The sequence below is a fragment of the Felis catus genome, chromosome D2 (assembly GCF_018350175.1).
Source record: "Felis catus isolate Fca126 chromosome D2, F.catus_Fca126_mat1.0, whole genome shotgun sequence".
NCBI classification, from domain to species: Eukaryota; Metazoa; Chordata; class Mammalia; order Carnivora; family Felidae; genus Felis; species Felis catus.
In genome coordinates, this window is record NC_058378.1 from 81527746 (window position 1) to 81552989 (window position 25244).

The following is a 25244-nucleotide window of genomic DNA, read 5'->3' on the forward strand; positions in this document are numbered from 1 at the left end:
AGAGGGCGATGGCAGACGTATGACTAGTGGAGGCAGCCTCTGAAGTGGGTCAAGCTTCCTCAAAAAAACATTTGCACTCTTCCATGAATTACTGGGAGAATCCCAAAGGCACTTTTAGGAGGAATAGAGCGATTCCTGGAGGGTGGTCTCAAAAGCACACATGAAAAACGAAAAAAAACACAAAGCCTTCTGCTTCTGCAATGAAAGGCAGTTGGGGGAAAGGGGGGTCGAGCTGGGTTTGGTCCCCGCGACGGACGGGCTGGTGTCTGCGTTAACGATCTTGCTGCCCGGTTAAAGCTCTCGTGCTCCGGTCATGCTTTCAGACAACGGCACAAATGACCAAGGCACGCTTTGAATCAGCTTTCCAGTCACATAAGCCCGAGGGAAACATCTTTTATAAAACAAATCCCCATCAGTCCGGGATCTTCCAAACAGGATTTTTACAAGAAAAATGTTTGTATCATAGCAGTGTTTCTGCTCGCCGCCCAGCTGTGCTGATTCATGAATTTAGGTATCCCTCAAGAAATCTGGAAACCTTCTGGAAGAGGGAAAAGGTATCATTTCTCATATTTTTACCACGTTATGAGAAAAGAAGTCAAGCTTCATGACCATGTGTTACAGGCAGGCTTTATGGTGATAGCTGTGGACTCAGACGGGAGAAAAGATTAGCCCTGGCCGTACCCGCTCGTGTACCCCAACTGCGACACCTTTGGAAGGGGTGAAGATCTGGCCCTTTTCCCTTATCGCGGTGTGAAAGACGCAGAAGTCTCCTTTTCTCCCACGACTCTGCGATTAATCATGAACAGATTCAGCGAATCCTCCGGGAGAAAATACAGCTCTATCACAGAAAAAAATGAATTAATCTCGTGTTGAAAAACTCGCAGGAAGGGCCTTGGTTGTTCACTTACACCTTTCAGACCACGAAGGGGTGAAATGAATGACCAGGGGATTTTTCCAAGTGGCCTTGGATCATCATTTAGAAAATACACAATTCCAGATAATGAAAACAAACACATGAACGCAATTTTCCTGTCTCTGCAGTTTTCAGAGGAGTCCAGATTTTCTCATGAATTCAGAGAATTGCAAGCTCAGAGAGAAGCCTAACCACATAATAATAAAAAGCCATGGGGGAGGGGCCGCCTCATGGCCGCGAACATTCATTCCTCCGTCAGCGGCACACAGAGAGGCTTAAATTACCTCCGCATGATTTCGACCTATCTGGGCCGTCCAGTTAAAAAAAAAAAAATTGTATGTAAAATTTTTGATATGCAGAGCAACATTTGAAACTGGTTGCTTGATTGAATTTTCACTGTCGGGGTTATAAACAAAAGCCCTTCCCCAAACAGACAGGAACATAATAAGCCCCTGAACGTGGCCCAACAGTCTCGGTTCCAAGGTGGAGACCGAGGCGTTCTCGGAGTCTTGCTCAAGAGGGAACCAGTTCCTGGGCCTCTTGAAGTTGTCACAGCCAAGTTCCCGGAGACAGAATATCCCCCAACATGCTACAGCAAGAACTTTGGCCCTGGGGACTTAACCCAACCCAAGTCAGAAAAACAAGCTGAGATTAGGGTTTCGATAAACTCTCAGCGAACCTCCTTCCCCATAGGGGCCAGACTATTTGTGTATCATTACTCGCCCCACAAGTATTTACTGCAGCTCTGTGTTTGGCGTGATGTTAGGTGCTGGGGATACGGGGATGGACAAACAACCTAAGTTAAAGTGCTCACGAGGCTCACCTCCCAGGAGGGGCCGGGGGATGGGGTGACAATAAAAAGTTAGCAAAAATACAGCTGAGTCTGTGGAAGGTGCTGTTGCCATGAGGTTAAAGATGGGGGCGTGCGACTAAGGCGGCTGCGACCTAAGGAAGAGAAGTAGGTATGTGTCGAGGAACAGTGTTCAGACAGATGGAACAGCAACAGCAGAAGTCCTGAGGCTGGGAGACCAGGCGGTGTTAGAGCAACAGGCAGGACGGCTCCATAGTCTAGAGCGGAGGGAGGGTTGCGGATGAGACGTGCATGGGGCAGGGGCCACGGCAAGGAGGCTGAAGGTGACCTGAGAGCAACAGGGAGTCCCTGCATGTGAGCTTCTAAAAATATCACTCTGGCTGCTGGGAGAACAGATTATTGGAAGACGATGGTGGAAGCCAGGAGTGCAGGTGATGGCTGGCGACCACTGCGACAGCAACCATGGAGACCAGCGAACGGCCTCCAGCTGACTGGGCTATAACCACCACCAAGAGACAGTAACAATGGAGCCTGGGCCAGTGTCTCCAAGGGTGGTGGCAAGATCGGCAAATTAAACAGATCAAAAGTTTGGTGTATCTGCCTCTGAGTAGAGAAGGGTCATTGTTGGCTCGCGTGAGGCTCTTGCCTTGACTCCAAGGTCACTTTGTGAGTATTTAGAAGCTGAGCCCTGGTTCCCGCTGTGTGAGGTCTCCTCCTGCATCCTGGCAGTGACTTGCGTGGGGGTGAAGCACACGGGCAGCGTGGGGGGACAGCCTCCGGGGCCCGGCCAGGACGCGGGCTGCGGAAATGACCAGCCGAAGAGGCGAGAAGCCAGAAGAACGGGCTCAGTCCGGTGAACTGAATGTTGACGGGACAAGTGGAGTTGAGTCCAAAACGCCAGTGGCACCAGCGAGATCTGTTATGTATTTATCCAGGGTCTTCATCGATTTGGGTCTTAACAGGAATCCACACCTGGAGATTCTGGGGGTTCGGCTCACACTGATGGATGCTCAGGACTCAGGGCCAAAGAAGCAGCTGTGGAACTGCCTCCGTTACCTACCAGCAAGATCTACGAACGAACGACCAAGGGAGAGATGGATAGGCAGACGGTTATGCCAGAGAGGAATTACGTTACGCCTGCTGCAATCAATGAGGTCACGTGGTTCTGGCCACTTCCGGATACTCCACTATCCTTAGGCTCTGCGGAGGACGGGTAGGATTATTGCCACTCCTGTCACCACCGCAACTGTGTCTTCTACCAAACCAATAGGAGAGGCTGTCTAGAAATCAAAAGCGGTAGCCCTGGCCCGTTTCCGAATGGCTACTTTTTTCTTTTTCTTTTTTTAATGTTTATTTATTTTTGAGAGAGAGAAAGAGCGTAAGCAGGGGAGGGGCAGAGAGAGAGGGAGACACAGAGTCCGAAGCAGGCTCCAGGCCCTGAGCTGTCAGCACAGAGCCCAACGCGGGGCTCGAACCCACCAACCCTGAGGTCGTGACCTGAGCCGAAGTCGGACGCTCAACTGACCGAGCCACCCGGGGTGCCCCCGAGTGGCTACGTTTGAGGAAACACGGCAGGGTCTCCCCGACCAGCTCAGCAGCCTGAGCAAACACTGTCTGCCAGAGGAACTATCGTCTTTTGCATCTGACTCATAATTACCCACACTAACGGAGGGGAACCGCAGCACAGATAATCCCCAAAGAGAGGATAATTCAAACACAATTTACATGGGCCTTTAGGCCGTATTATGTGATTTTCCTCCTGTAGCAGATTTACCAAGCCTTCGCCTATAGCTTGCTCAGGCCGGTGTTCAAATGAGATTGCGTTCTCGAACGAATGGTTGATGGGCAGGGAAGGAGGGCGGTGAGTCTACAGGACAGCCGAGCGGCAGGGGCTCCGCGGGTTGCGGGGGCGCGATCTGACTGCGAAGCTGGAGACGACAGGCGCCCTGCCAGGAGCAACCTGGGTCCTCACCAACACCGAATGTAGAGCCTTGTAAAAATGACAAACAATACCTCAGGCTCACAGTATAGCCAGTGCAAACCCTGAGCGCTGATTTATTCCTGCTGCTCCGGGCAGGAAAACGCACGTATCTGCAGAAAAATCTCAGCCTGCAAACCAATCTTTGCAACAGTCACCAGAAAATGCTGGGCGAAGCCGAGGGCGGTCACCGTAGTGCATACACAACAGGAGCAAGCCGCAGTGACATTGATTTTGTGGAGCATAAAAGAAGGCGGCTGTAAGTGAGGCAGGTGAGCGGCACGTGACTCGAATGTGCCCCTTTCGTATTTTCCCGAGAGGCCGTCCCAGACCATCTCGCCCGCCGTTCCAGTTCCCAAGGATTCCCCTTCTTTGAAAATGACGTTTTTGTCTCATTTTCATCATGTAGATGGACTTGAAGTCACAGACATTTTCTCTTCCGTGAAAACAATCGCAGCGACTTCTAGAGCAAAACGTTGAGGACGGAGCCTTCGCTTTTCAATTTAAAGGCTCACTTACACCCCAATACGCATTGTTAACAAAACGGCGCTGCTGGTCTGGTTTTCTGCCTTCCTCCTGAAGCCAGAAGGACTGGAGATTACGGTGCCAATCGCAGGTCGAGAGAGCCCTGAGCTTAAAGGGTGAAAATGTGGCTGGCGGGTGGAGACCCAGGTCGTACTTCCGCACGAAATGGCAAACGTACTTGAGTGTCATTGACGCCGTCAGGTTGTAAATCTCGCAGCACGGGTGCCGGGGTCTCAGAGCAAAGCACCTCCAAAGCCAAATGCAAATGTTCGACTCGTTTATGACTGGAAGAGCTACCGATGCATCACCTCCTCTCTGAGGTCCAGAATGGAAGGCAAGAGTGTCGCAAGAGTGAAAGAAACGTGCCCTGGGGACCACAGAGGCCAGACTTTGTGACTCCAGCTCTTAAATCTGTCACTCTACCGTGCGGGGGGGCGGGGGGGGATGTTCGGTCTCCACCACTGAGTCTCAGTGTCAAGGTGGGCCACAGTCCCAGACGGGGGTTCTTACCCTTCTGCGTGATGCGCAAGAGAAGGAAGAAGAGTGGCGAGCACCTGTCATAGAGAATCTTGTGAGCAGGGGCTCCCGGGAGGCTCAGTCGGTTAAGCGTCCGACTTCAGCCTAGGTCATGATCTCGCCGTTCCCGAGTTCGAGCCCCGTGTCGGGCTCTGTGCGGACAGCTCAGAGCCTGGAGCCTGCTTTGGATTCTGGGTCTCCCTCTCTCTCTCTCCCCCTCCCCTGCTCATGCTCTGTCTCTCTCTGTCTCAAAAATAAATAAAAACATTAAAAAAACATTTAAAAATAAACATTAAAAGAAAGAAAATCTTGTAAGCATATTAAAATTTTTTTTTAATGTTTGTTTATTTTTGAGAGAGAGACAGAGAGAGAGAGAAAGAGGTGCAGAGAGAGAGGGAGACACAGAATCCGAAGCAGGCTCTGGGCTCCACACTGTTAGCACGGAGCCCAACTTGAGGCTCGAACCCACGAACTGTGAGATCATGATCTGAGCCAAAGTCAGATGCTTCACCAACTGAGCCACCACAGCGCCCCTAAAATCTCGTAAGCATATTAAGAAATCGAGGATGTTAGGGTCACACAGGCAGAAGACCAGGATGGAGAGAATCAACGACATCAAAATGAAGGCGAGGGGAAGGAACACTCTCTAGTCACAGCTGCGAGGGATATTTTACGAAGAAGAAATCATTTAGGATAATGTTTACTGGTGGAACTCAGACAAATGACTAGGAATGAACGAAGGGGAATGATATGTATGGAATGTTGAATGCTAAGCAGTGTAACATTCAAAGTCAGGAAAGACAAAATGTGCTGTCTGTTAAGTGGGACCCTGAAGAACATGTCCCTGGGCCATCTAATTATCACACATTTGACATCATATTTATGAATTCCTGATTTCTTGTCAAAAGGGGGACAGGAAAGCCGGAGATGAAAAATCAGGAAGTTGTTGACAACTTCCTATCTGGTTGTGCTCATTGAAAGGCAGGGCCCCCAGCCAAATGTGGCTACCCTCCTCCTTTTTTAAGAGAGTTCGCGGGGTGCCTGGGTGGCTCACTCAGTTAAGCATCTGACTTCAGCTCAGGTCATGATCTCGTGGTTCACGAGTTTGAGCCCCACGTCGGGCTCTGTGCTGCTGGCTCAGAGCCTGGAGCCTGGTTCGGATGCTGTGTCTCGCTCTCTCTCTCTGCCCCTTCCCTACTCACACTCTGTCTCTCTCAAAAAATAAACATTAAAAAAAATGACACCCCAGTAAAAAATGAATAAATTTGTGCATGTTTAAAAAAAAAAAAGAGTGTCCGCTCTGGCCTGTGGGGCCCACATAATGCTGGACGTAAAAGGGTCAGGCAGTCATTTGGGGTGGAGGTTTCGTGGTATTGCACCACGGGCTGTTGAGGCCTCTGTGTTTCTGTCCACTTAGTGGGGAGGGAGGTTAGCGGCCCAGACTCCATCAGGCAACGACTCTTTCCACTTCTGTAGCAGGAGGAGAGACCTTTGATGAGCAGGCCCAGGAGCTGGTGGCCAGAAAACACAGAGAGCTCGGACGGTCTTGGGAAGGAAGGCCAGGCATTGGCATCATGGACCGAGCTAAGCAAGGCTCCTCAGCAGCCCTGCGTGGCCAGGACTCTGGTCACCTCTGCACGGGCACGCAGGCAAAGACCGGGAATGGAACGCAAATCACAGTGAAGACCCTAATTGCAAACAGACTGGTGGATGAAGAAACCTCCAATTGTCTTTCTCCTGTAGCAGCAGAACTGCTGGCCAAGGGCAGGTGAGGGCCCGTTCTCGCCTTGTTTATGGGGGGCGGGTGCAACGGTGGGGGTGCGACCATGGGTCCGGGCCCCCGTAGGTTCAGACACGTAACGAAGGGTGATTTTGTCGGCCTCTGAGCCCGACTTTATCATCGGTTAATGACGCCGAGACTGACATTTGCAAAACCACGATGGAGGTTTCAGCATCTGGGTTCGCTCTGCACAGGTGATGGCAACCGCTCCAGATAAAGCGGGTAACTCCATCCCGCAGACACAACACCCAGACAGCAAAATTCCTCCAGATGCCCTTGCCCTGGGTGCCCCCAGCTGGAGTCCCCACGCCCCCAGGAGCACGGCCTTGGTTTCCCCTACCCTTCTTGCCCACGTCTGGGAGGGCGGCGGGAGCCTGGTCTCTGCAGCCGGGGCAGACGTGCCGTGATGTGATCCGCAGGACCCCCAGGTGCCTCTCAGGTTCTCCACCGGGAAGAACTTGTATTCATTGGTTTCATTTTTCATTGGTTCCAAGAGATACGTGTTATTTTCAAATGTAATAAGTCCCCTGTTGAAAAAGAAAGAAGGAAAAAAGTATATAATTTTTAAAGGTAGCTTCTTGTTTATGGCCAAGGCCCTGTTCTTAACAAGGGAAGGAATGGCAGGAGAAAGGCCAATTTATTTATATCCTCGGGTTTTAAGGCCATTTCTGTGCAACATGTTTGTATGGATTTTCTTCTTGCAAATGTTTTGAAAACAATCTGGGAAATTTTTTTGTTTCAAATATTTTATGGTAAAGAATAGACTGCATTTAGCCTCTCTCTATTTATTTTTTTTTAATTTCAATTTACAATTTTTTTTTTTACTGGCAAAAAGAGTTGAGAGAAACGATGTTTCCTCTGCCTCGGAAAATAACTCTATCTGAATTAGCAGGTGTGATTCAGGAGGGAAATCTTTTTCTTTAAAGGCAAATTCCTGCATGTGAATTATTCAGTCTGGTCTACTACGTTTCCTAAATATTTGAAAGGATTCTGATGTAAGGTTGAGCACCCACTTCTACTTATTTGTGGGAGACGTGTCAACAAAGGAAGCAGTGTAAGGGCACAAAGCATTAGGACTGCTTCCTGAAGGCTGAGGTCTGTGACTTGGCTAAAGGTGGATCTCTCTTTATAGGACAGAGGACTGCTGGGAAACATCCTGGGCCTGAGGTTGACAAGGCGGCCTTAGGGGTCTGGCAGTCTGGGTGTAAGGTCTAGCTCTGCTACTTACTAATAGCGTGAACTTGACCTCTTTGACCTTGGTTTCCTTAACTGGCAAATGGGATAGTAATACCTATTTCTCTGGGCTGCTATGTCATCTAATGGAAACTTTTAGTCCTGTGGACGCCATAGATCAGTGCTTAAATGGTAGCTGTCCTCTTTGTTATTAACAAGGGCAGGTCCGAGGATTAGGCTTCTTTCTATTAACGTGTTATTCCAAAGACTGACAATTTCTGGAAGGTCCTGTGCTTTGATAACACATTTGCCCACATACTGGCCATCTGTGACTCCCTGATAGGAAATATAGCATTAATACGATAAATACACTTCTGCGAATGACAGTAACTCCTTAATTACTGAAGTAACTTCAATACTTCAATACAAAGGAACTTTGAAGTAACTTTTCGATCTGGGAATAAAGGTATAAATTCTTTTAAAAAACAGACAACTTTTTACACATTCTCTGCCTTGCAGAGAGAGAAGGTGGCATCATGCCAGGGACCACGATGCGCGTCTGCCCTTCTGGAGCACGACAGAGCCGAGGCAATGTTCCGCTTTCCAGAAATGAGCAGTGCTAGCCTAAGGCGGTCAGCTTCCTTCAGGTGTTAGGGGAACACTGCCCTACATGATGGTTTCTGTTTCTCTCTTTTCCAGCGTGGGACGATAAAGTAATTTAAAAGGCTCTTCTTGGCGTTGAAAGAAGGATTTTCTTTGGAGAAATGGCAATTTGAGTAATAGTAAATTGGCAGCTTTAAGACTCTTCCCACGCAATAATGGAAGCTTCTAGAGACTTCCATTATTTAGCAAGGTAACCACAACCTCTCCGCTAGAGAAATGCCTAACACGTCATGTGAGATTTATCGCATTGTAAACAGACACGTCTGACAGAGTGAGCCTTAACCTTTTTGGAGACCTGAACCTTTTTATACCCTTCTCACAAAAATTCACACAGGCACATGTCTACGATATTTTGCAGGTCACGTCAGAAGATTCAGGACTATGGATGAGGTCCACAGGCTCAGGTTTCAGGCAGTAGTTCTAACACACGGTTCACACTGCCTCAACTCAAGGATCCAAGGACGCCTCAGTGCTGAAGAAAGAGTTGAAAAAGCGCATTGCTCCATCCCTCTTCTCCAGAAAACCTGAGCCTGTTTCCACAAGAGGGACCTTAGAACATGTTCCTATGTCATTCATTACTGCTTATTTCGGCTCTTCGTTCGTGCTGTGCTTCTCGTTTCAAAATTTTAGCACGTGCGCTGTGAAAGCAAGTGCCATCTTATGCTTATGGATGGCCCATTTAGGGGTGAACAGTCACTCTTCGAGTTGAATAGAATGACAGTATTTCAGTACTCACATAGGATGGAAGGAAGAGGTCTGAATGAGTCACATACTTATGTTGAACACAACCGGTGAACAAATACACTCTACTCAGTTCATTATTATTCAACTGGTTTACTCTACCAGTCCAATGGAATGAAGTTATGGGCAGTGGGAGAGAGCAAGTTCATGTCTGGATGCTTGTGCCCCAATTAATGTCTTCATGTGTCCCCAGTAGACCATACAGATAAGACTTTGGCCATCCTCTCTGTTGGGGCGGCTTGTATCTCTCCTCTTAAAAAGTTCTTCGTGAAACAAAACTTAGGTTTTGAAGTTTGGAACGGGTAATGGGGGATTTTTGTTTGTTAAAGCTGACTTTAAAGAACCTAAATTAAGACAGAGTACTTAAAAAAAAAATAGGCCAAGGGAATGCGGAAAACAAACACACTTGAAGGGAAAGCATAGATTTGCTAAAATACTGACTTTCTTGCCCCAAAACAAAGATGATCCCAACATTTCACTTCATACACCAACGTCTTCTATTTTGCGTTAGATTTAAATGAGCTGAACCCTCACAGTAAAACATGTCACCAAGTTCTAATCACGAGAAACAAATTACTGAAAAAGTTTTTCTACTTTATGGAAAAATTTTAGAAATTGTCTACTTAGTCATAAAAATGTTCTCATATCTCCTTTTATCTTTTAAGTCATCCAAGGGCCAGATGTTGAGAAACTGGGGTGAAGGCTTTCCCTTTACTCCAAACAACTCGCAGCCTGTAATGCAGCTTAATTAAATAATTGCTTTGGGCTGTCTTGAGTATAATTAATCATTTAGCCCTAGAGGTTGCTGGAAACAACAGTGGACACAAAACTCAAGGATTCAGGGTTTCTGAGATGTAAAATTTTGATGTTCTCACAGCCCTTGCTGGCCCCGAGCTAGATAAGCGAGTGTAATTTAAGCTGAATGTCATAGATATTTAGTTGTAAACTTGGAGCTGGAAGTATCTCGGAGTATGGAATTTAAATCCAGCAGACTCTGAAATTGGGGCTTTTTTCCCCGGCCAGAGTCGGGGCAGGAAAATGAAGACCATGGGTACCTTTTCCAGGGAAAGACAGGAGGATCCTGGACCGGCCTCCATGGTGGGGAGCGAGGCTGAGTTCTTGGGCGGTGAGTTGAGTATATGAACGGAGGAAAGCGGAACAGAAAGGCATGGTTGGGGGGTGACGAGGGCCACCTGATGGCACTCTGTCTGGGCTGTGCTCATTGCCTTGATCACCCAATGGATCTGCACCCGGCTGTATCTCTGGCCGTGATCTTGACTGTCAAGGACACGCAGGTGGCTGGAGGCAGAGCTGGGACCCGTGGGCCCAAGCCCTGCGCCTCTCAACCCTCACGCCTTCTTGCTTCCCTCCAGCGCTGTTGTGAGAGGGAGGTGGGGCCTCTCGTGAGAAGCACGAGAAGGAAAAAGAGCCAGAGAAATGGAGTGGCTGCTTTGAATATAGGCAGCCTTCCTTAAAAGTTTAAAATCGTGGTGTTTTTCCTTCAACGGCAACAAAGAGGAATCTATTAAAATTTTAAATTGACTTTGTTAGCTCTCAAAGTGAAAACTCAGGAGGCCTATATTTCCTCCAGATAAGTTTTTGTTTTCCTCAAAATTCAGTTTTTAATCTCCAAAGCAGTGGCGCATCAGGCAATAACACAGCCTCCTGCTGTGGTTCTTAGTATGATCTTTCTTACGACTCCCGGGCAATTCGGAGAGTGGCGCATGGATTTTGACTACCTGTAATAAGGCAACGATTAGAATATGTGAATTTTCCGGACCCGGTTCCATGTTCAACTGCTAATTGAATTTTCGTGGGAAAAAAAAGACTTCTGGTCTCAATATCAGGCTGTCAGTCATAAGTTAGAACCGCGGTTGGCATGAAATCTAATTTCAGTCCTTTCCTGGGGGAGCCCATGGGTAAAAGTAATATCCCACCTCACGCACGCTGGATACAGCGATCGCAGCGATGTTACTGAACACGCAAGCCCCGTTGGGCTTATTTCCAACGAGTAATTTCCATGAGAACGACTCATGTACAATCAAAACAAATAGGCAGTGTCCCCTGCTGCATGCAAAGCCCGGGCTAGCTAAGGTAGAACACACAAGGATATCTCACCCGTGGTTCCCGTTTCAAATGTAATTCACGTCCGGGTTTGGGAGGCATGACAGAAGAGGTAAAACGTTAAACTATTATAAAAGATTTTAATAACAGTTGTGACTGGCACATCAGTAATAATAATAGCAGCTTACGATTTGTGAAGAGACCACCCCGTGAGTCAGGCTCCTTTTTAAAAACAACAGCTTTATCGAGAAATGATTCACATACCATTAAGGTCACTCTTTTAAAGCATGCGACTCGATGACTTTTAGTACGTTCAGTGAGTTGTGCAAACATCACCACTGATTCTAGAATGTTTTCGTCACCCCCCAAAAAACTATGAACCCATCAACAGTCACTCTTATGCTCTCCCGCCCCATGAGCCAGGCTTTTGAATCCCTCTGTTTTCTCTAATATTTAGAGCAATCTTTTTAGAGCAGGTATCATGAACCCCTTTCACTAAGAGGAAGCCAATGATAAGAGTCCAAGGTCACTGTAGTGGGTTGAATAGTGTTGCCCAAAAAGATATGTCTAAGTTCCAACAAAGATACCTAGGAATGGAACCCTTGGAAAAAGGGTCTTTTCGGGTGTGATTTTTGCTCACGATCTCAAGGTGAGCTCATCCTGGAGTCACGGTGGGCCCTAAATTCAATGACATGTGCCCTTAGAGAAAAAGGAGAAGACAGGGACATGGCGGGGAGGCTACATCAAGGTGGAGGCAGAAACCAGAGTGACACAAGCCAGGACACGCCAAGGGTTGCCAGGAGCCGCCAGGAGCCAGGAGGGACCCACGGTGGATCCTCCCTCCAGCACTGCTGACTCCTTGACTCCAGACGTCCGGCCTCAAGGACTGTGACAGAAGAAATCTCTGTCGCTCTAAGCCCCCAAGTTCGGGGTCGCTCGTCATGGCAGCCAGGCAACTCACCCAGTCACACGGCTGGTCAGTGGCACAGCCGGGAAGCCCCGGGTGGACGTGGCTCCCAAGCCCATCCCTCGTCCTTGGCCACACGGGGTGACCGGCCTTCTCGCCTCAGTCACCAAGGACTCGCGCCGGGGAGGCCACAGCGGAGCTCGAGGGCAAAGGCCGCCCACGGGATGGGTGGCAGCCCGGTGCTGACAGAGGGAGGGGTCACAAATGGCCTGTGTGAAACACGGGGCCTTGAGGGGAGTCTGGGAGGATGGGGAGGGCTTGGAGGGCAGGTGAGTGGCCTCGAAGGAGCAAGAGTCGAGGAGAGAGAAAGGTCAGAGAGCGCAGGCGAACACTGAGGACACGGGAGGGCGGGTGCAGACGCACGGTGGGGGCCGCGGAAGGAAGGCGGGACACGCGATGCAGGCTTTGCCCTCTGCCTCCCTCCTTCTCCCTGGCTTTGGCCTTGGCCGCACCACGGCCTCGTCACGTACCGGTCCGCACCCTCCGTGCGCACCACAGCGTGCCTCTGATACAGCTTCGGCCTCCTGGCCGCCAGGACTCTGTTCTTGCTGCGTGTCCCCTCTTTCCTCTGCCTGCCCCGCCCCCACCCCACGACGCTCTCTCAGATTCTGCAGTGTAACCGTTGGCGGCCACCCCTCTGACCTGCTGGGATGCCAGCTGCTTTAAGGCCCGGGCCATGTCCCGTTCCTCAGCGTCCCCACCTGAAGTCCTGTCACCATTCCCGTGGCTGCCCTTGGCTGCAGTGACCTTCTGGGCTGACACTTACCCCTCACGGCCCAGCCCAGCCAGACCTTCAGGATCGCCCGGCATTTCGGTCCCTTCCGTGGTTTCCCCTGCGGGTTTTTTTTTTTTTTTTAATTTTTTTTTTCAACGTTTATTTATTTTTGGGACAGAGAGAGACAGAGCATGAACGGGGGAGGGGCAGAGAGAGAGAGGGAGACACAGAATCGGAAACAGGCTCCAGGCTCTGAGCCATCAGCCCAGAGCCTGACGCGGGGCTCGAACTCATGGACCACGAGATCGTGACCCGGCTGAAGTCGGACGCTCAACCGACTGCGCCACCCAGGCGCCCCTCCCCTGCGGTTTTGTGGACACCCTCACCTCACAGCCCTCGCTGCGTGGCACGCAAATGCCATCTGGCTGCTTTCCACGCCCAGGGAGTATCTTCCTCGTTTGTTTTGGTTTCCCTGGCCCAGTGCGGGGACTGGCATGACCAGTGGGTGACCAGTACGTGAGCCGGTGAGCAGCGGGCGTGTGCGGGAACCCTGGCACAAGCGCGGGAGGGGCGAGTGGGCCGCGGGGGAGCCGCGTGGCTTTGCGTGCAGCGGGGTGGCAGGACTCGCGTCAGGCTCAAGCCACATTTTTGAAACACGACCTTCTGGAATGTGCAAGATGGCTGTGAAGGAAAGGGCGGAGGCAGGAAGCACGGGTGGGAGGCACCGAAACATTTTTGGAGCAAGGGTTGATCCAGGGTGGGGACGGGGAAATGGGAACAGGAGACACTTTATGCGGAAGCGTGAGGGGGCCGTGAGCACGACGCAGGCGGGGGGGGGGGGGGTCATCAAAGGTCGCCGGGGGCCAAGTTGAGGTGCCAGAGGCGGGCTGGACCTTTCATGGAAAAGAGGCAGGAGGGGAGCCCATCCGGGGACTGAGGAGTTTGGATTTGGAGGTTTTGGAGTTTCGAGGCAGAGTGGAGCAGGGGAGAGCCCACACTTGACCTTGGGTGACCTTCGGGAGGGACACCGGCGCCGCCCTGCAGAGGGATTGGAGGAGCTGTGACCCCAGCACTGGCTGCCACAGATGATCCTGCAGGACTGAGGACTCAATGTCCCCAGGGGAGGAGGAGGCAGGGACACGGAGAGCCCTGGCCTGCGACGGTAGGCGTGGCCATGGGGCGGAGGGCAGACCGCAGAGGCCAACCCCTAGAAGAAGAATGAGCAGAGGGTCCCAGGGCAGGGCTCAGGGCCGGGTTGGCTTCACCTCCACTCCCTGCCAATTTCTCCATTAACATGGCCCACTGCGCTCCAGAGATTTTTAAAACAATTTTGGACAGGCTAGGACTAAGTGTCACCGACCACTTGATGGCTTGCAGAGAGCACGTTTATGCCACCAAAGGTGACTGGACACCTACAACAGGGCAGGTTCTATGTTGAGCCCAGGGCCCTGCCTGCCTGGAACTCACGGTCCAGCAGACCGGAAAGTAAAGGCAAGATCATCTCCGCGCACCTGACTTCCTGGCCCGTTAGACCATTTCGCCGCAGGCCATTTAGGTTGAGCCGTGAGGTCTGTAAAAAGCCACATCTGCCCAGGTGAGTGACCGGAGTCAAGCGACGAGGCGCCGGGAAGGGCGGTGAGCACACGGCACCGGACGGGGTAGAGGCCGTGGCTCATTCCCAGGCTGCCTCGCTCCCTCCGTCTGCGTTTCCTCCTCAGATTCCTTTCCCTTCTCACCTCCTCAGCTGAGATTTCCGCTTCCTTTCTTCAAATGGGTCAATTCAACTTGTTTGTTGAGTTGCAAATAATAAAATAAGGATTCCTCCATTAAAGCAGAGGGTTTGTTTGTTTTCGTTTTTGTTTTTTACAGTGTCTGTCTTTGCCTTAAATTGCAAATGCTTACTTTCGTTAGAATGGTTATTTCTGATTCCGTGGATCACGATACGGTCAGTGCTGCCCTTTGAGAACTAAGTTGACTTACTATCTTTCGATAGCATGTGGCAAGAAGTATTTCTGCATTTCGTGCTATATTTGATTTCATTATATAAAATCTAGTGTGACGATTTTATATCACACGGTTTAAAGGAACACAACGATGTGTGCGTTTATTGGGGGTAACACATAGACTTGCGTCTGAATATTTCTATGGAATTGGATTTTTGAAAGCATTTTGTACGGTCTCCCCCACTGACGGCCAGTGCTAAGAGCTTCAGGTGCTACAAGCAACATACCAGAAATGTTCCCCATCCTGAAGGTCCTTACAAGGTATGCAAACGTATAGTGAGATATACCAGTCAACTATCAACGGAGCGAGGAAGGATGGGCGCTTTAACACACAGATGTGAGCAGATATTTATAAAGTGTCGGCTCACCCCTGCTCCGCTCTCCCTCAAAAGTCCAAAATGTCCAAATCCAAACTCCTGGGTCCCCGGATGGGCTCTGGGGTCGGGGCGGGGCTTCGTGAAGGAGGCATCATTTGACTTGGTGAACCTTCCAGAGCCAAATGGGAGGTGGGGAGAGAAGCACGTCCCACGCAGAGGGGCAACCAGGGATAAAGACGGCAAGAACTGTGAGGCATGCTCTGGAAACAGCTAGAAACTAGTGTGGCTGGGAAGGGGGAGCTTCCTCACGGTAGAGGACGACGGGGCTGAAAAGAAGATAGGCTCCAAACTGTGCAAAAGGCTTAGCAGGACTAATATGGAACGAGGGGTTAGCCAGACTTGGGACTGAGGTGGTTTTGCTGGATGCAGCCGAGCGACCCCGGGACCCCACTTCTGCATCTGTCACCTGAGGACTGTGACACCCACTGGCTCTGGTGAGCGTCGCACGAAGAATGCAGAGCCCTGCATAAATGCAGGAGATGCCTCCCTCCCTCTCTCCCTCTCCCTCTCTCTCAACAGAAGCTGGGAGGAGGAAAGCGGGGACAGTGTCGTTTGCTGTGGGATCGGCAGCTCCCAGCCGGGGCGTCAGGACGGGGCCCCGGATGACGGAGCCTCTCAGCTGCTCCGCACCGTGGTGGTGATAACTCTGGCCTCCCCGTCGTGAAAGCAGAAACTGTAATGATGGACGCAGTCTGGCGTCCCCCGAATGTCACCACCACCCCACGGGATATGTGTGCATGCACGTGTGTTAGCATGTGCGTGTGAGCACGCAAGTGTGAGTGTGCAAGGGCACGGGTATGACGGTGTAAGTGTGCGTGCGTGTGCACGTTGCGCCCCAGGATCCTAACCCCCGTGTCGAAGTACAGTTATTCTCATAACCAATGCTCGTCTGCAACTCTAGATGGCAGTTTCCTCATCTATCAACTGAACGGTGGGCTTGAGTTAGGTTTAAGCCGAATTTCAACCACCACGCCTGCAGGCGATGGCAAAACTCTTGGCCGATCCCCGAAGCGTGAGCCCCCAAGACTTGTCGTGCCAGACGCGAGTCGGAACCGAGCGGGCGGAGCGAGGGAACCGGAAATGGTGCCAGACGGTCCCTTCCCTCAAGGAGCTCCCGCTGCAGGCAGAGAGCAGGACGGGGATGGGAAGGTGGCATTTAGGAATCAAATCAGGACACGGGGGAGTGTGCCGGGGCCGGGTGTGCGTCCTGGCAGCTTAGGGCCTCTTGGGCGGGAGCAGGGTTCTGTCCCCGGCAACGCGACAGCTGGGTCCCCACGCTCTGCAGCCTGGAGGAGTCTCTGATGCTCACGGCCCCCCCCCCCCCCCACGCCGAGGCAGGTGAGGTGAGGGGTGGGGGGCGAGGCACCGAGCAGGGAGAGCAAATGACAGATCAGAACGTCAAAGGAGAATCCCCCATCTTTGCCCTGAAACTGCACCGACGAGGACGGGGCATTTCGGGGCCACGTGCGATGTAGTAGAAAATTAACTTATACTTGAACTTTGCACTTGGCTTGGAGTCCTTTCGAAGCAGGGACAGACCCCGCGGCCGCACTCACTTTTATGGCCTGTTTTCCACGTTGCGTTGCACTGCATCCCCCTCGATTAAAGAGCTCTTTCCTTTTTTATCCTGCTTTCTACCCGGATCTTTATGCTTCTCTCTCCTTATCGTCCTCCCCACTCAAGCTTCAAATGAAGAAGGCTGACTTGGTGGTTTGTCCCCACTCTTCTCTCCTCCGGGATTGAGTTCTCTCTGGCCGGCCCAGGTTTGATCGAGCCCTTTGGAAGCAGAGCAGGGTGTTCCTTCTCCGCAAAAGCAATCTGCTGGCCTCCAAGTCATGTGTCCCCTAGGACATTTGAGTTTCCCTCCACAGTCCTCGATCTGAATGTGTTTTGGGGTCATACCACACTGAATTTAATTTTGAATCCCTATTTTCTTTCTCAGAATCCACCGGCTGGGGCCGTGCTAGCTGCCTTTCTCCTTTAGCGCCCGTCTCCATTGGTTCTTCCTCCAGTGAGAGCAGTTGATGGAACACAGCCTTTTCTCTGGTCTGATTCTCCACTTACGGGATCTCAAGGTTGACTACATAACTCCGGAATTTCTCTGTCGATGCACGGTCTGCTGCTTTTGTAACAATGGCACAACGATCTGGGAAGTCAAAATTCCCAGGAGCGCCATCTCCACTCAGGGGCCCCCACCGCCGCTCCCACCCCTCTTGGCGGTCGACCCCAGATGGCCCAGTACCTGCCCTTCTGACTTTTCCTGAAACCCCAGCCACAAGTATTTGACAGGGTTCCTCTTGGTCGGATGAAGGTCTGTGCCAAGCGCCCGGGAGGGAACACTGTCCAAGTGCCGGAGACGAGGAGGGGTGCAGGCTGGGAATTGGACACCGCACAATCTGGGTAGAGAGGCTGACCTCTCTGTGTGGGAGGACAGTGACCTGCCCCTTTGGGGGGCAGCCCTGGGAAGAAGGATGGGAGTTGTGACCGAGGGCCGTGGCCAAGCACAGAGGGCAGATTTATCCCATTTGAATATCACTCTGGGAAATACTCTCCAATTTTTCCTTTTCGTTTAAGAAAATTAGTTAATGTCACTGGTTAGGAAATCGTTTTTAGCATAAAAAGGAGCTCTCAGGAATACCTCGGAGATACCCCTGTTTTCTTTACCCATCAAGAGTTTGAGGGACGCCTGGGTGGCTCAATCGGTTGAGCATCCCACTTCGGCTCGGGTCATGACCCCACAGTTCATGGGTTCGAGCCCCGCGTCGGGCTCTGTGCTGATGGCTCGGAGCCTGGAGCCTGCTTCGGGTTCTGTGTCTCCCTCGCTCGCCACCCCTCCCCCACTCACGCTCTGTCTCTGTCTCTCAAAAATAAACAAACGTTGGGAAAAAAAAAAAGATATCCTTAAAAAAAAAAAGTTTGAGAAGCCTATGAAAAATCCCCTGAAAATTATTATCAGACCGATCCAGATACGTCTGGACTTTGACGGGCTGAAACTTCTTCAGCAATGTGTGGAGGGGGCTCATTCATTTCCAAGGATCCTGGCCCTCATTCGTCCTTTCTCTGGCAAAAGCTCATTGGTTTCCCTTGATGCACGCACTCTCCCCACTTTCCATTCCCAGGGTTGGGGATGGCTCACCCCCAGGTTGGCTCAGGGAGTTAAACCAGAGCGTCATACCTACCACTGGCCACTGTGACTGCTTCAGGGATGGGCCTGGGACCCAGTTAGGGCCAATCAGCTGTGTTTCGGGGAACTCTGCTGAACTCAAAAGACAGCCCTCACTCTCTTACCTGCCCTCTGAGGATGTAAGCCCGGAGCTGGCTGCTGCCCGCAGCCTCTCTGTGACCACAAAGATCAGCTGTGCATGAAAATAAAACCAACACAGAAGAAGGTGGAGGCCAGAGTAGAGACGGGGTGGACTCTGGTGGCATTAGTTAGACCCTGGATCCAGCCATGCCTGAAGCCACTCCTGGCCTTTTAAGTAGCATGAGACTACCTCCAACTTTTGCTTGTTTTTTGTTTTTGTTTTTTAAGCCAGTTGGAATTAGCTTTCCTTTTCTTCATTCACATTGGCCTTGAAGCCTTAAAGAAACACCTGGCCCTCAATAAATGGCCTTTAAACAAACAGATCCATCTTTTAGGCCCCAGAGAGAAGCAACGGTAAATTTTGGACTTTCCCTTTCCAAGTGTGTACTAGAGATTCTCCTTTCAAGCCTACTGGGTACCCCACAGGGCAGGGTGTCTGTGAGTCCCACGTGTGATCTTTGCCACTATGGCCTTGCGGGTGTCCAACCCCGTTCCCTCAGGAAGAGTACAGCTTTGCATAGAATGAGCCCAGAGGTACCGCGTGAGCATACCTCCTGCCTGGCCCGGTCCCAGAATCAAAGAACGTGAGACAGTCTTGAGAGTCTGAGGGTGTTTCCGCCGGCTGCTCGCTCACGGTCAGGCACAGGGCTGGCTCTCCTATAGGTCGCTGCATCTGCTTTCAAAGCCACCATTTCAGCCGGAGACTTTATCTCTATTTTCACACAAGGAAACTGGGGCTCAGAGAGGCCCGGTGACCTGTCCGCTGTTGCACAGCTGGTTCACTGCTCGGGCTGTTGTGTGCGAGGGCAGAGACATCTCGTGGCGGCCCCCGATCATCCGCCTTGAACTGGTCACCCCCCTTCGTCCCAGATGCCGTCAGGTCTGACCCCATCCTGTCCTTCACCTCTGCTCACCTCTGTCTCCCCCAGGAGCCCGAGCTCTGGCTTTTTTTTTTTGCATGAAGACTGGGCCCTGGCCCCACACAGCTCTTAAATCTCCTGACCCCCAGCCTCATTCTCTTTGCCCCTCGAACCTTCCCACTGTGCTCTTGGGCCTCACGGTCCATCCCCAAACTACCCTCCCCCCGACTCTCTCCTGAATATCCTTTCACCTCCCCGCCCCAGCTGACACCTGGCTGGCACCACTTCCCCCAACAGCCTTTCAAGACAGATTTCTCTGTTTGAAGTCCTTCCCTCGGGACCTCGGTGCCTCCAAGGTGAGCCATTGTCCTCGTTTCTGCATATCGTCACCTGCGACTGAGGTGCTTCCTCACCTCTACTGGTGCCCACCACGCCTGCTGGGCCCGCGCGTGTATGGCCACCCCTGCCTCGTCAGTGACTTCCCCACGGCTTCCTCCGTCGTCACTCAGGAGCAGGGACTTGGTCCTTTCGTGTAGCTGTGCCCCACGCCACCTCGGGGGCGCGAGACTCAGACACAGAGCACTTTCGGTGGAGAAGGCAATGGTCACAAGTGTGCAGATGCTACAGTCACCAGCCTCTCCAAACCCCTGAAGACGTTTCTGGACGTTTCTGGACGTCTCTGGACTCTCGCACGTCTGCAGGTGCCAGCTCTGTCCAGGCCCCCATCCAGGCCCCCGCTGCTCGTCAGGATTACTGGGAAGGTATCTAGCTGAGCTCTGCTCTCGCATGTACCCCTACAGCCTGTTTTCAGCGCGGTGGCCACACAGTGACCTGTGGAAACGTTAAGTCAGACCTCAGCACGAGGTTCCCGTGACACCCGTTATACAGAAGAGGGAGGCCAAGGCCCCTCCCGATCCCACCCTTCCGTTCTTCCTCTGACTTCAGCGTCCGCTGCCTCCTTTTCCTGCTCCACTCCAGCCACACCGGCCCCCGACCTCGGGCATTTTCCAGCTTCGGGGGCTTCGCGCATACTGTTCCCTCTGCCAACAATGTGCTTCCTGCAGGCGTCCGCACGGCTCACCCCTCGCATCCTTCGGCGCCGGCACGGGGGACGCACTCAAGGAACGTGTGCCGAAGAACGAGTAACAGCAGAGCAGCAAATCCAACAACAGCAAGATAGCTCTGTTCTCGTATCGGATCGGCGGGCGTTTCTGAGCTCCATAGCGTTACTCGGACGGGATGCCAAAAGCGCTTTCTAAAAGCAATCGTGCGCATGGAGTGAACCAAAGAGAGATTCAAGTCTCTGCCTCCTGACTTGCAGAGACAGAAGGATCAGGGGACAAAGCAAGCCCGAGGGTGAACTGTGTGATGTGACTATTTTTATGAAGATAGACACACACACACACACACACACACACGCACGCGCACGGCTTTGCATGCACAGGACGAGGCCACAGCTGGCATTTTACCCAAGGTGGGGGAGGGGGAGGGGGGACGGTGAGCTTGTTTGTACATATTGTCGGAGTCCAGTGATAAACAGAGTACAGCAGGTATTTCAGGGATGGGGGAAGATGTCAGGAGAGACGGCGCTCGCCTCCCACGGCCAGAGTGGAAAGCGAGGCGGCCACGTGGAGGAACAGGGTGGCAGGACTGTCACAACAGCACTCGCTCCTCCGGGGCCTGCTCACGGAGGCACAGAGCGTCCGAGGCCCCCCCGTGCAGCGCAGCAGCGTTTGCAACCGAGAAAAGCTGGAAACCACCTCCGTGCACATCGGGGAGCGTGCGAAGGGACGCGGCGAATTCAAGCGTATTTGTCAAAGGAAGGAGCCAGCCCCACGTCAGCCGGAAAGGATGGGTGTCAAAGGAGCCAAACACAAAAACAAACTGCTGAGCGAGGCAGGATGCTCTCGGGCGACCTTTGTAAATTGCGCAGGTGGCCCGGGTCAAAAAGCGTGGGTGGCGGCTCGGAAGGACGCACGTTGCGCGTTAATGGAGGGCACGTGGGGGCGGGGACGGGACGGGAGAGGGAGGTGGGGTGGAAGGGGCCGCTCGGCTCTGTGCACCTGACACGCGAGTGAGAGTAAGGGGCGGGCAGAGGGGACACCAGGGCGCGCGGCTGGCACCGGGTGCCCCACGCGGGTACAGGCACCTGCCAGCGTGCCCCTGGGCGCGCGCCGGGCCCGGATTCTTGGTCGCGCTGGAGAGCTCCTCACTGCTGCCAGTGTGGCCAGGAAGGCACAGGCCACCGCCGCCCTTTATTAGTCCAGGCGTGTTTGTTACGTGTGTCCGGGTTAATGGGAGGCACCGCTTCTGAGAACGCGCCCATTTCCCGCTAACGTTCACTGAGGCTCTGTCTTCATCTGCAGCTAACACCCTGACGAGGGCCAGTGTGGTCACCACCTCCCTCAGATTTGTGGGAGCTTGACTGACCTGTGTGTGTGTGTGTGTGTGTGTGTGTATGTGTGTGTGTGTGCAGGTTCCCACATGGGACTCCCAGAGACGTGGCGTTACAGCTGACACAGGACGCAGCCCTGGTCTCACGGAAGCTGGCACCCAGGCCGTCCTCTCTCTGTCCCCGAAGGCACCCCGGGGCCCAAGCAAAGCAGGGCTTGGGGGCTTCAAGCTGTCGGTTCACAAAGGCAGTGAATAAGCCCAGGAAAAAGGCCGAGGCAGCTGGAAGTTTGTCAGACAGGCTGGTTTTGCCGGGGAGCACACCAGAGCCAGCTGGTGGCCAATGAGTGTGGTCTGGAAGGATGAGCTGTACGGGCTCGTCCAGCCACAGAAGAGAACGGTGTCCTGACACGGGCCACAGCCTCGTAGCAGAAGCCCCCACACCCCACGCCTGTATTCAGCTCACCTTGAACTCTGTTAAACTGGTTCCTCTGCTTTGTCTCTTAGCGACAGGAGGCCTGTGCCTGTGTACCAAGCAAGCAGCCCGGACGCCAATACCTGAGGTCCTACCTCTTAACACCGGGAATTACTGAGCACACGGGCCACATAAACGCAAGACAGTCACAAAATCCTAGGGTGGAGTAACTCCGCCGGTTCAGTGGCTCTCGACTGACCAGGCCCGTAGAACCTTCTAGGAAGAGTCTGTGGTGGCAGAGAAACTGCAGCCCCCGGGGCACGCTGTGCTCTCGCGAGCTGCCAGGCGGGGCTTCTCTGCCTTTGCCATTTACTCTCGATGCTCGAGAAGAAGAGGTCGCAGTTGTGGGGCAGACCAGAGCCGCTTACCTGAGGCCAGAGCAAGTGCTGAGGCTGGCTGTGGAACCGGAGGATCCTTGCACGTGTCCGTGGTAGTAACAGTGACCCTGGAAGGAGGAGACAGGAGGCTCAGTCTCGGTGCCTTCTCGCCCGCTCACAACCGCCCCCAATCACCTTCACGCGTTGGCAGCTACAGGCGTCTCTTTGGCGTGAAATATTGAACCAGCGGTCTTAATATTTATTTATTTTCAATTCTATTTATTTTAGAGGCAGCAAGCATGGGGGAGAGGGGCTGGGGTGGGGGAGGGAGGGAGGGAGAGAGAGAGGGAGAGAGAGAGAATCCCAAGCAGGCTCCACACTCAGCACAGAGCCCGATGTGGGGCTCGATCCCACAACCCTGGGATCACGACCCGGGCTGAAATCAAGAGTCGGACGCTCGACCAGTAAGTCACCCAGGTGCCCCTTAATATTTCATGCTAAACCCAGCGTGACCGACCCAGCCAGGATCTCTGGCACGAGGGCCTGATTTACTTCAGGATGATCAGTGGGGTGTTAGCTGCGCCCCAGTCCTGCTCTTGTCTGACACCCTTCGGGAAAGCCCTGACGCGGGGTGCCTCACGAAATCCGGCGGCAGAACAAATCTCACAGGCCCCGCCATTTTTACCCCCCTGTAAATTGTCTTTCGTGACCAGATGGGGAACCGCACGGGGTATTTAAGCACACTTCGAAATGTGATAAAATGAGGCCGGAGCCTAGGGCTTGTGAAAACAGAAAAGCAGACGACAGAGGAGGTGGAGGCCCCCCCCCCCCTGCACTGCCCAGGCGAGAGCTGGGAGCCTCTCTCAGCAGGAAAGACAAAAGAGGAAGGTCTTCTCCATCCGTGACGAAAATCCCCGTGTGACATGCCTGCAGAACCCACGTCTCATAATGTCGCCGTTTGCAAAAAAGAGACCGCGGCACGGACGCTTCCTTACTGAGACGATATCCGGTCCAGAATCAACAAGGCAAAGGTCGTGTTGCAGCCTCAGCTAAGAGGCTGACGGGCAGGAAGTGCGGGGCATACTCAGCTGACCTCATTCACGGCCTCCACATGCCAGCTGTGGGGCCTGGCAGCCAAGGGCAGTGTCGTGGGTGGAGGAGGAGAGGCGGGCTCGTGGGCTCCAGGCCGTCCCTGCTGAGCCCACCTGGGCACGCGGCCCCCCTCCTCGTGGCAGGCGGCCCGCTCGCTTTCCCCAGGGCACAGCTTGGTGGCCAGCCGTCCTGCCCAACAAAACCCCAAATTCCCAAGACCACCTTGACTTTGCTAAGAAACAGGACCGCAGGGGTTTGAGTGGCCAATGACATCCAATAACGCTTCTTCAAAGGGGTCAAGTTTATCTGTCACTGAGGAGAGGACAAAATTCTGAGACTATCTGAAAGGCAATTCAAGACGGGAGATGACAAGGCCAGCCACTTGCTGTCTTGACGTTTGTTATCGATTCTAGAAGTTCTCCAAAATTTCAGGAGGTTCATACTTGGCCTACTATTATTAACTTACGATATCTTTTGTTGTAGGAAACAGAAGTCTCCAATTCTTACAACGTCAAATTTTCCATCTTTCTCTTTATGAAGTTTGCCTATTGCTTAAGGAGACTTTCCTCAAGGTCACGCAGACGTCCTTCTTTATCATCTATTCCCGTAGTCTTATACTTGGCTCTTTAATCTATCTGGAATTTAGTTTTTGAGGGGTGTGAGGTGAGAATCTAACTTTCCCCCCTAAACTAAGACCCAGTGCTCCTCTCCCACCGTTGGCCCTTTTCTTAGGTTCTGAGCTGCTACCTGCTATATATGGGATGCCCACACATGTACAGAGCCCTGCTTTTGTGTGCCATGAGCTGCTCCACTTGTGACACACCTCCACTTGTCCCTTCCTGTGCCAATACCACGCTGTTTTAGTTCCTATTGTTCCATCGGACATTTCGATGTCAGGGAGAACGAGTTCTCTGTTTTTGAGTAAGATTAAATTCACATACCATAGAATTCACCTTTTAAAAGCATACGGTTAGTGTGTTAGCACATTTACAACGGGCAGTCACTTCCCTGGGGCCTCCCTTCCTGTCTTAGCTGCTGGCAACCACTAATCGACTTCCTGTCTCTACGGATTTGCTCACTCATTCGTTTTGTGGAAGTGGATTCATACGACACGTGGCCCTTTGTGCCTGGCCTTCTTTCGCTCAGCATGGTGTTTTCAAGGCTCCCTTAGCTGGAGAAAGAAATGGGTCATTTCTTTTTATGGCTGAATAATATCACATGATATGGAAATGCTGGATTTTGCTTATCCATTCATCGGTCAATGGGTATTTGGGTTGTTTCCACTTTTAAGCGAGTGTGAACAGTGCTGCCATGAACATTTGTACACAACGTTCTGGGTGGACACACGCTTTTGGTTCTCTTGGGTACATGCTATGATCTATGATTTGCAGATATTTTCTCCCATTTTGTGGGCTGCCTTTTCATTTTCTTGAGCAGGTCTTTTTGATTTTTTTGATGAGGTCCGTTCTTCCCTTTGGTTGTTTACGTGTTCGTTGTCATACCTAAGAAACCATGGTCTGACTTAGGGTGCTGAAGGTTCCCACTTAGGTTTTCTTTTAGGAGTTCTACAACTTGAGTT

At 52.2% G+C, this 25244-nt stretch overlaps 1 protein-coding gene and 1 long non-coding RNA gene across 4 annotated transcripts in view; one reads left to right on the forward strand and one right to left on the reverse strand.

Annotated features, from left to right (window-relative positions):
- ADAM12 (ADAM metallopeptidase domain 12) overlaps window positions 1-25244 on the reverse strand; it is a 349535-nt gene that overhangs the window by 94833 nt on the left and 229458 nt on the right. For all 3 annotated transcript variants that reach the window (XM_045041022.1, XM_045041023.1, XM_045041024.1), the window contains exons 5-6: window positions 22625-22701; window positions 6864-7050 (exon numbers count right to left, since the gene is read on the reverse strand). In XM_045041022.1, coding sequence (XP_044896957.1) covers window positions 6864-7050; window positions 22625-22701 — 264 coding nt within the window. The remainder of the gene's footprint in view (window positions 1-6863; window positions 7051-22624; window positions 22702-25244) is intronic.
- LOC109492770 lies at window positions 6022-10223 on the forward strand. The gene is made up of 2 exons (XR_002736972.2): window positions 6022-6511; window positions 8718-10223. It is a non-coding gene; the product is annotated as an uncharacterized LOC109492770 (long non-coding RNA).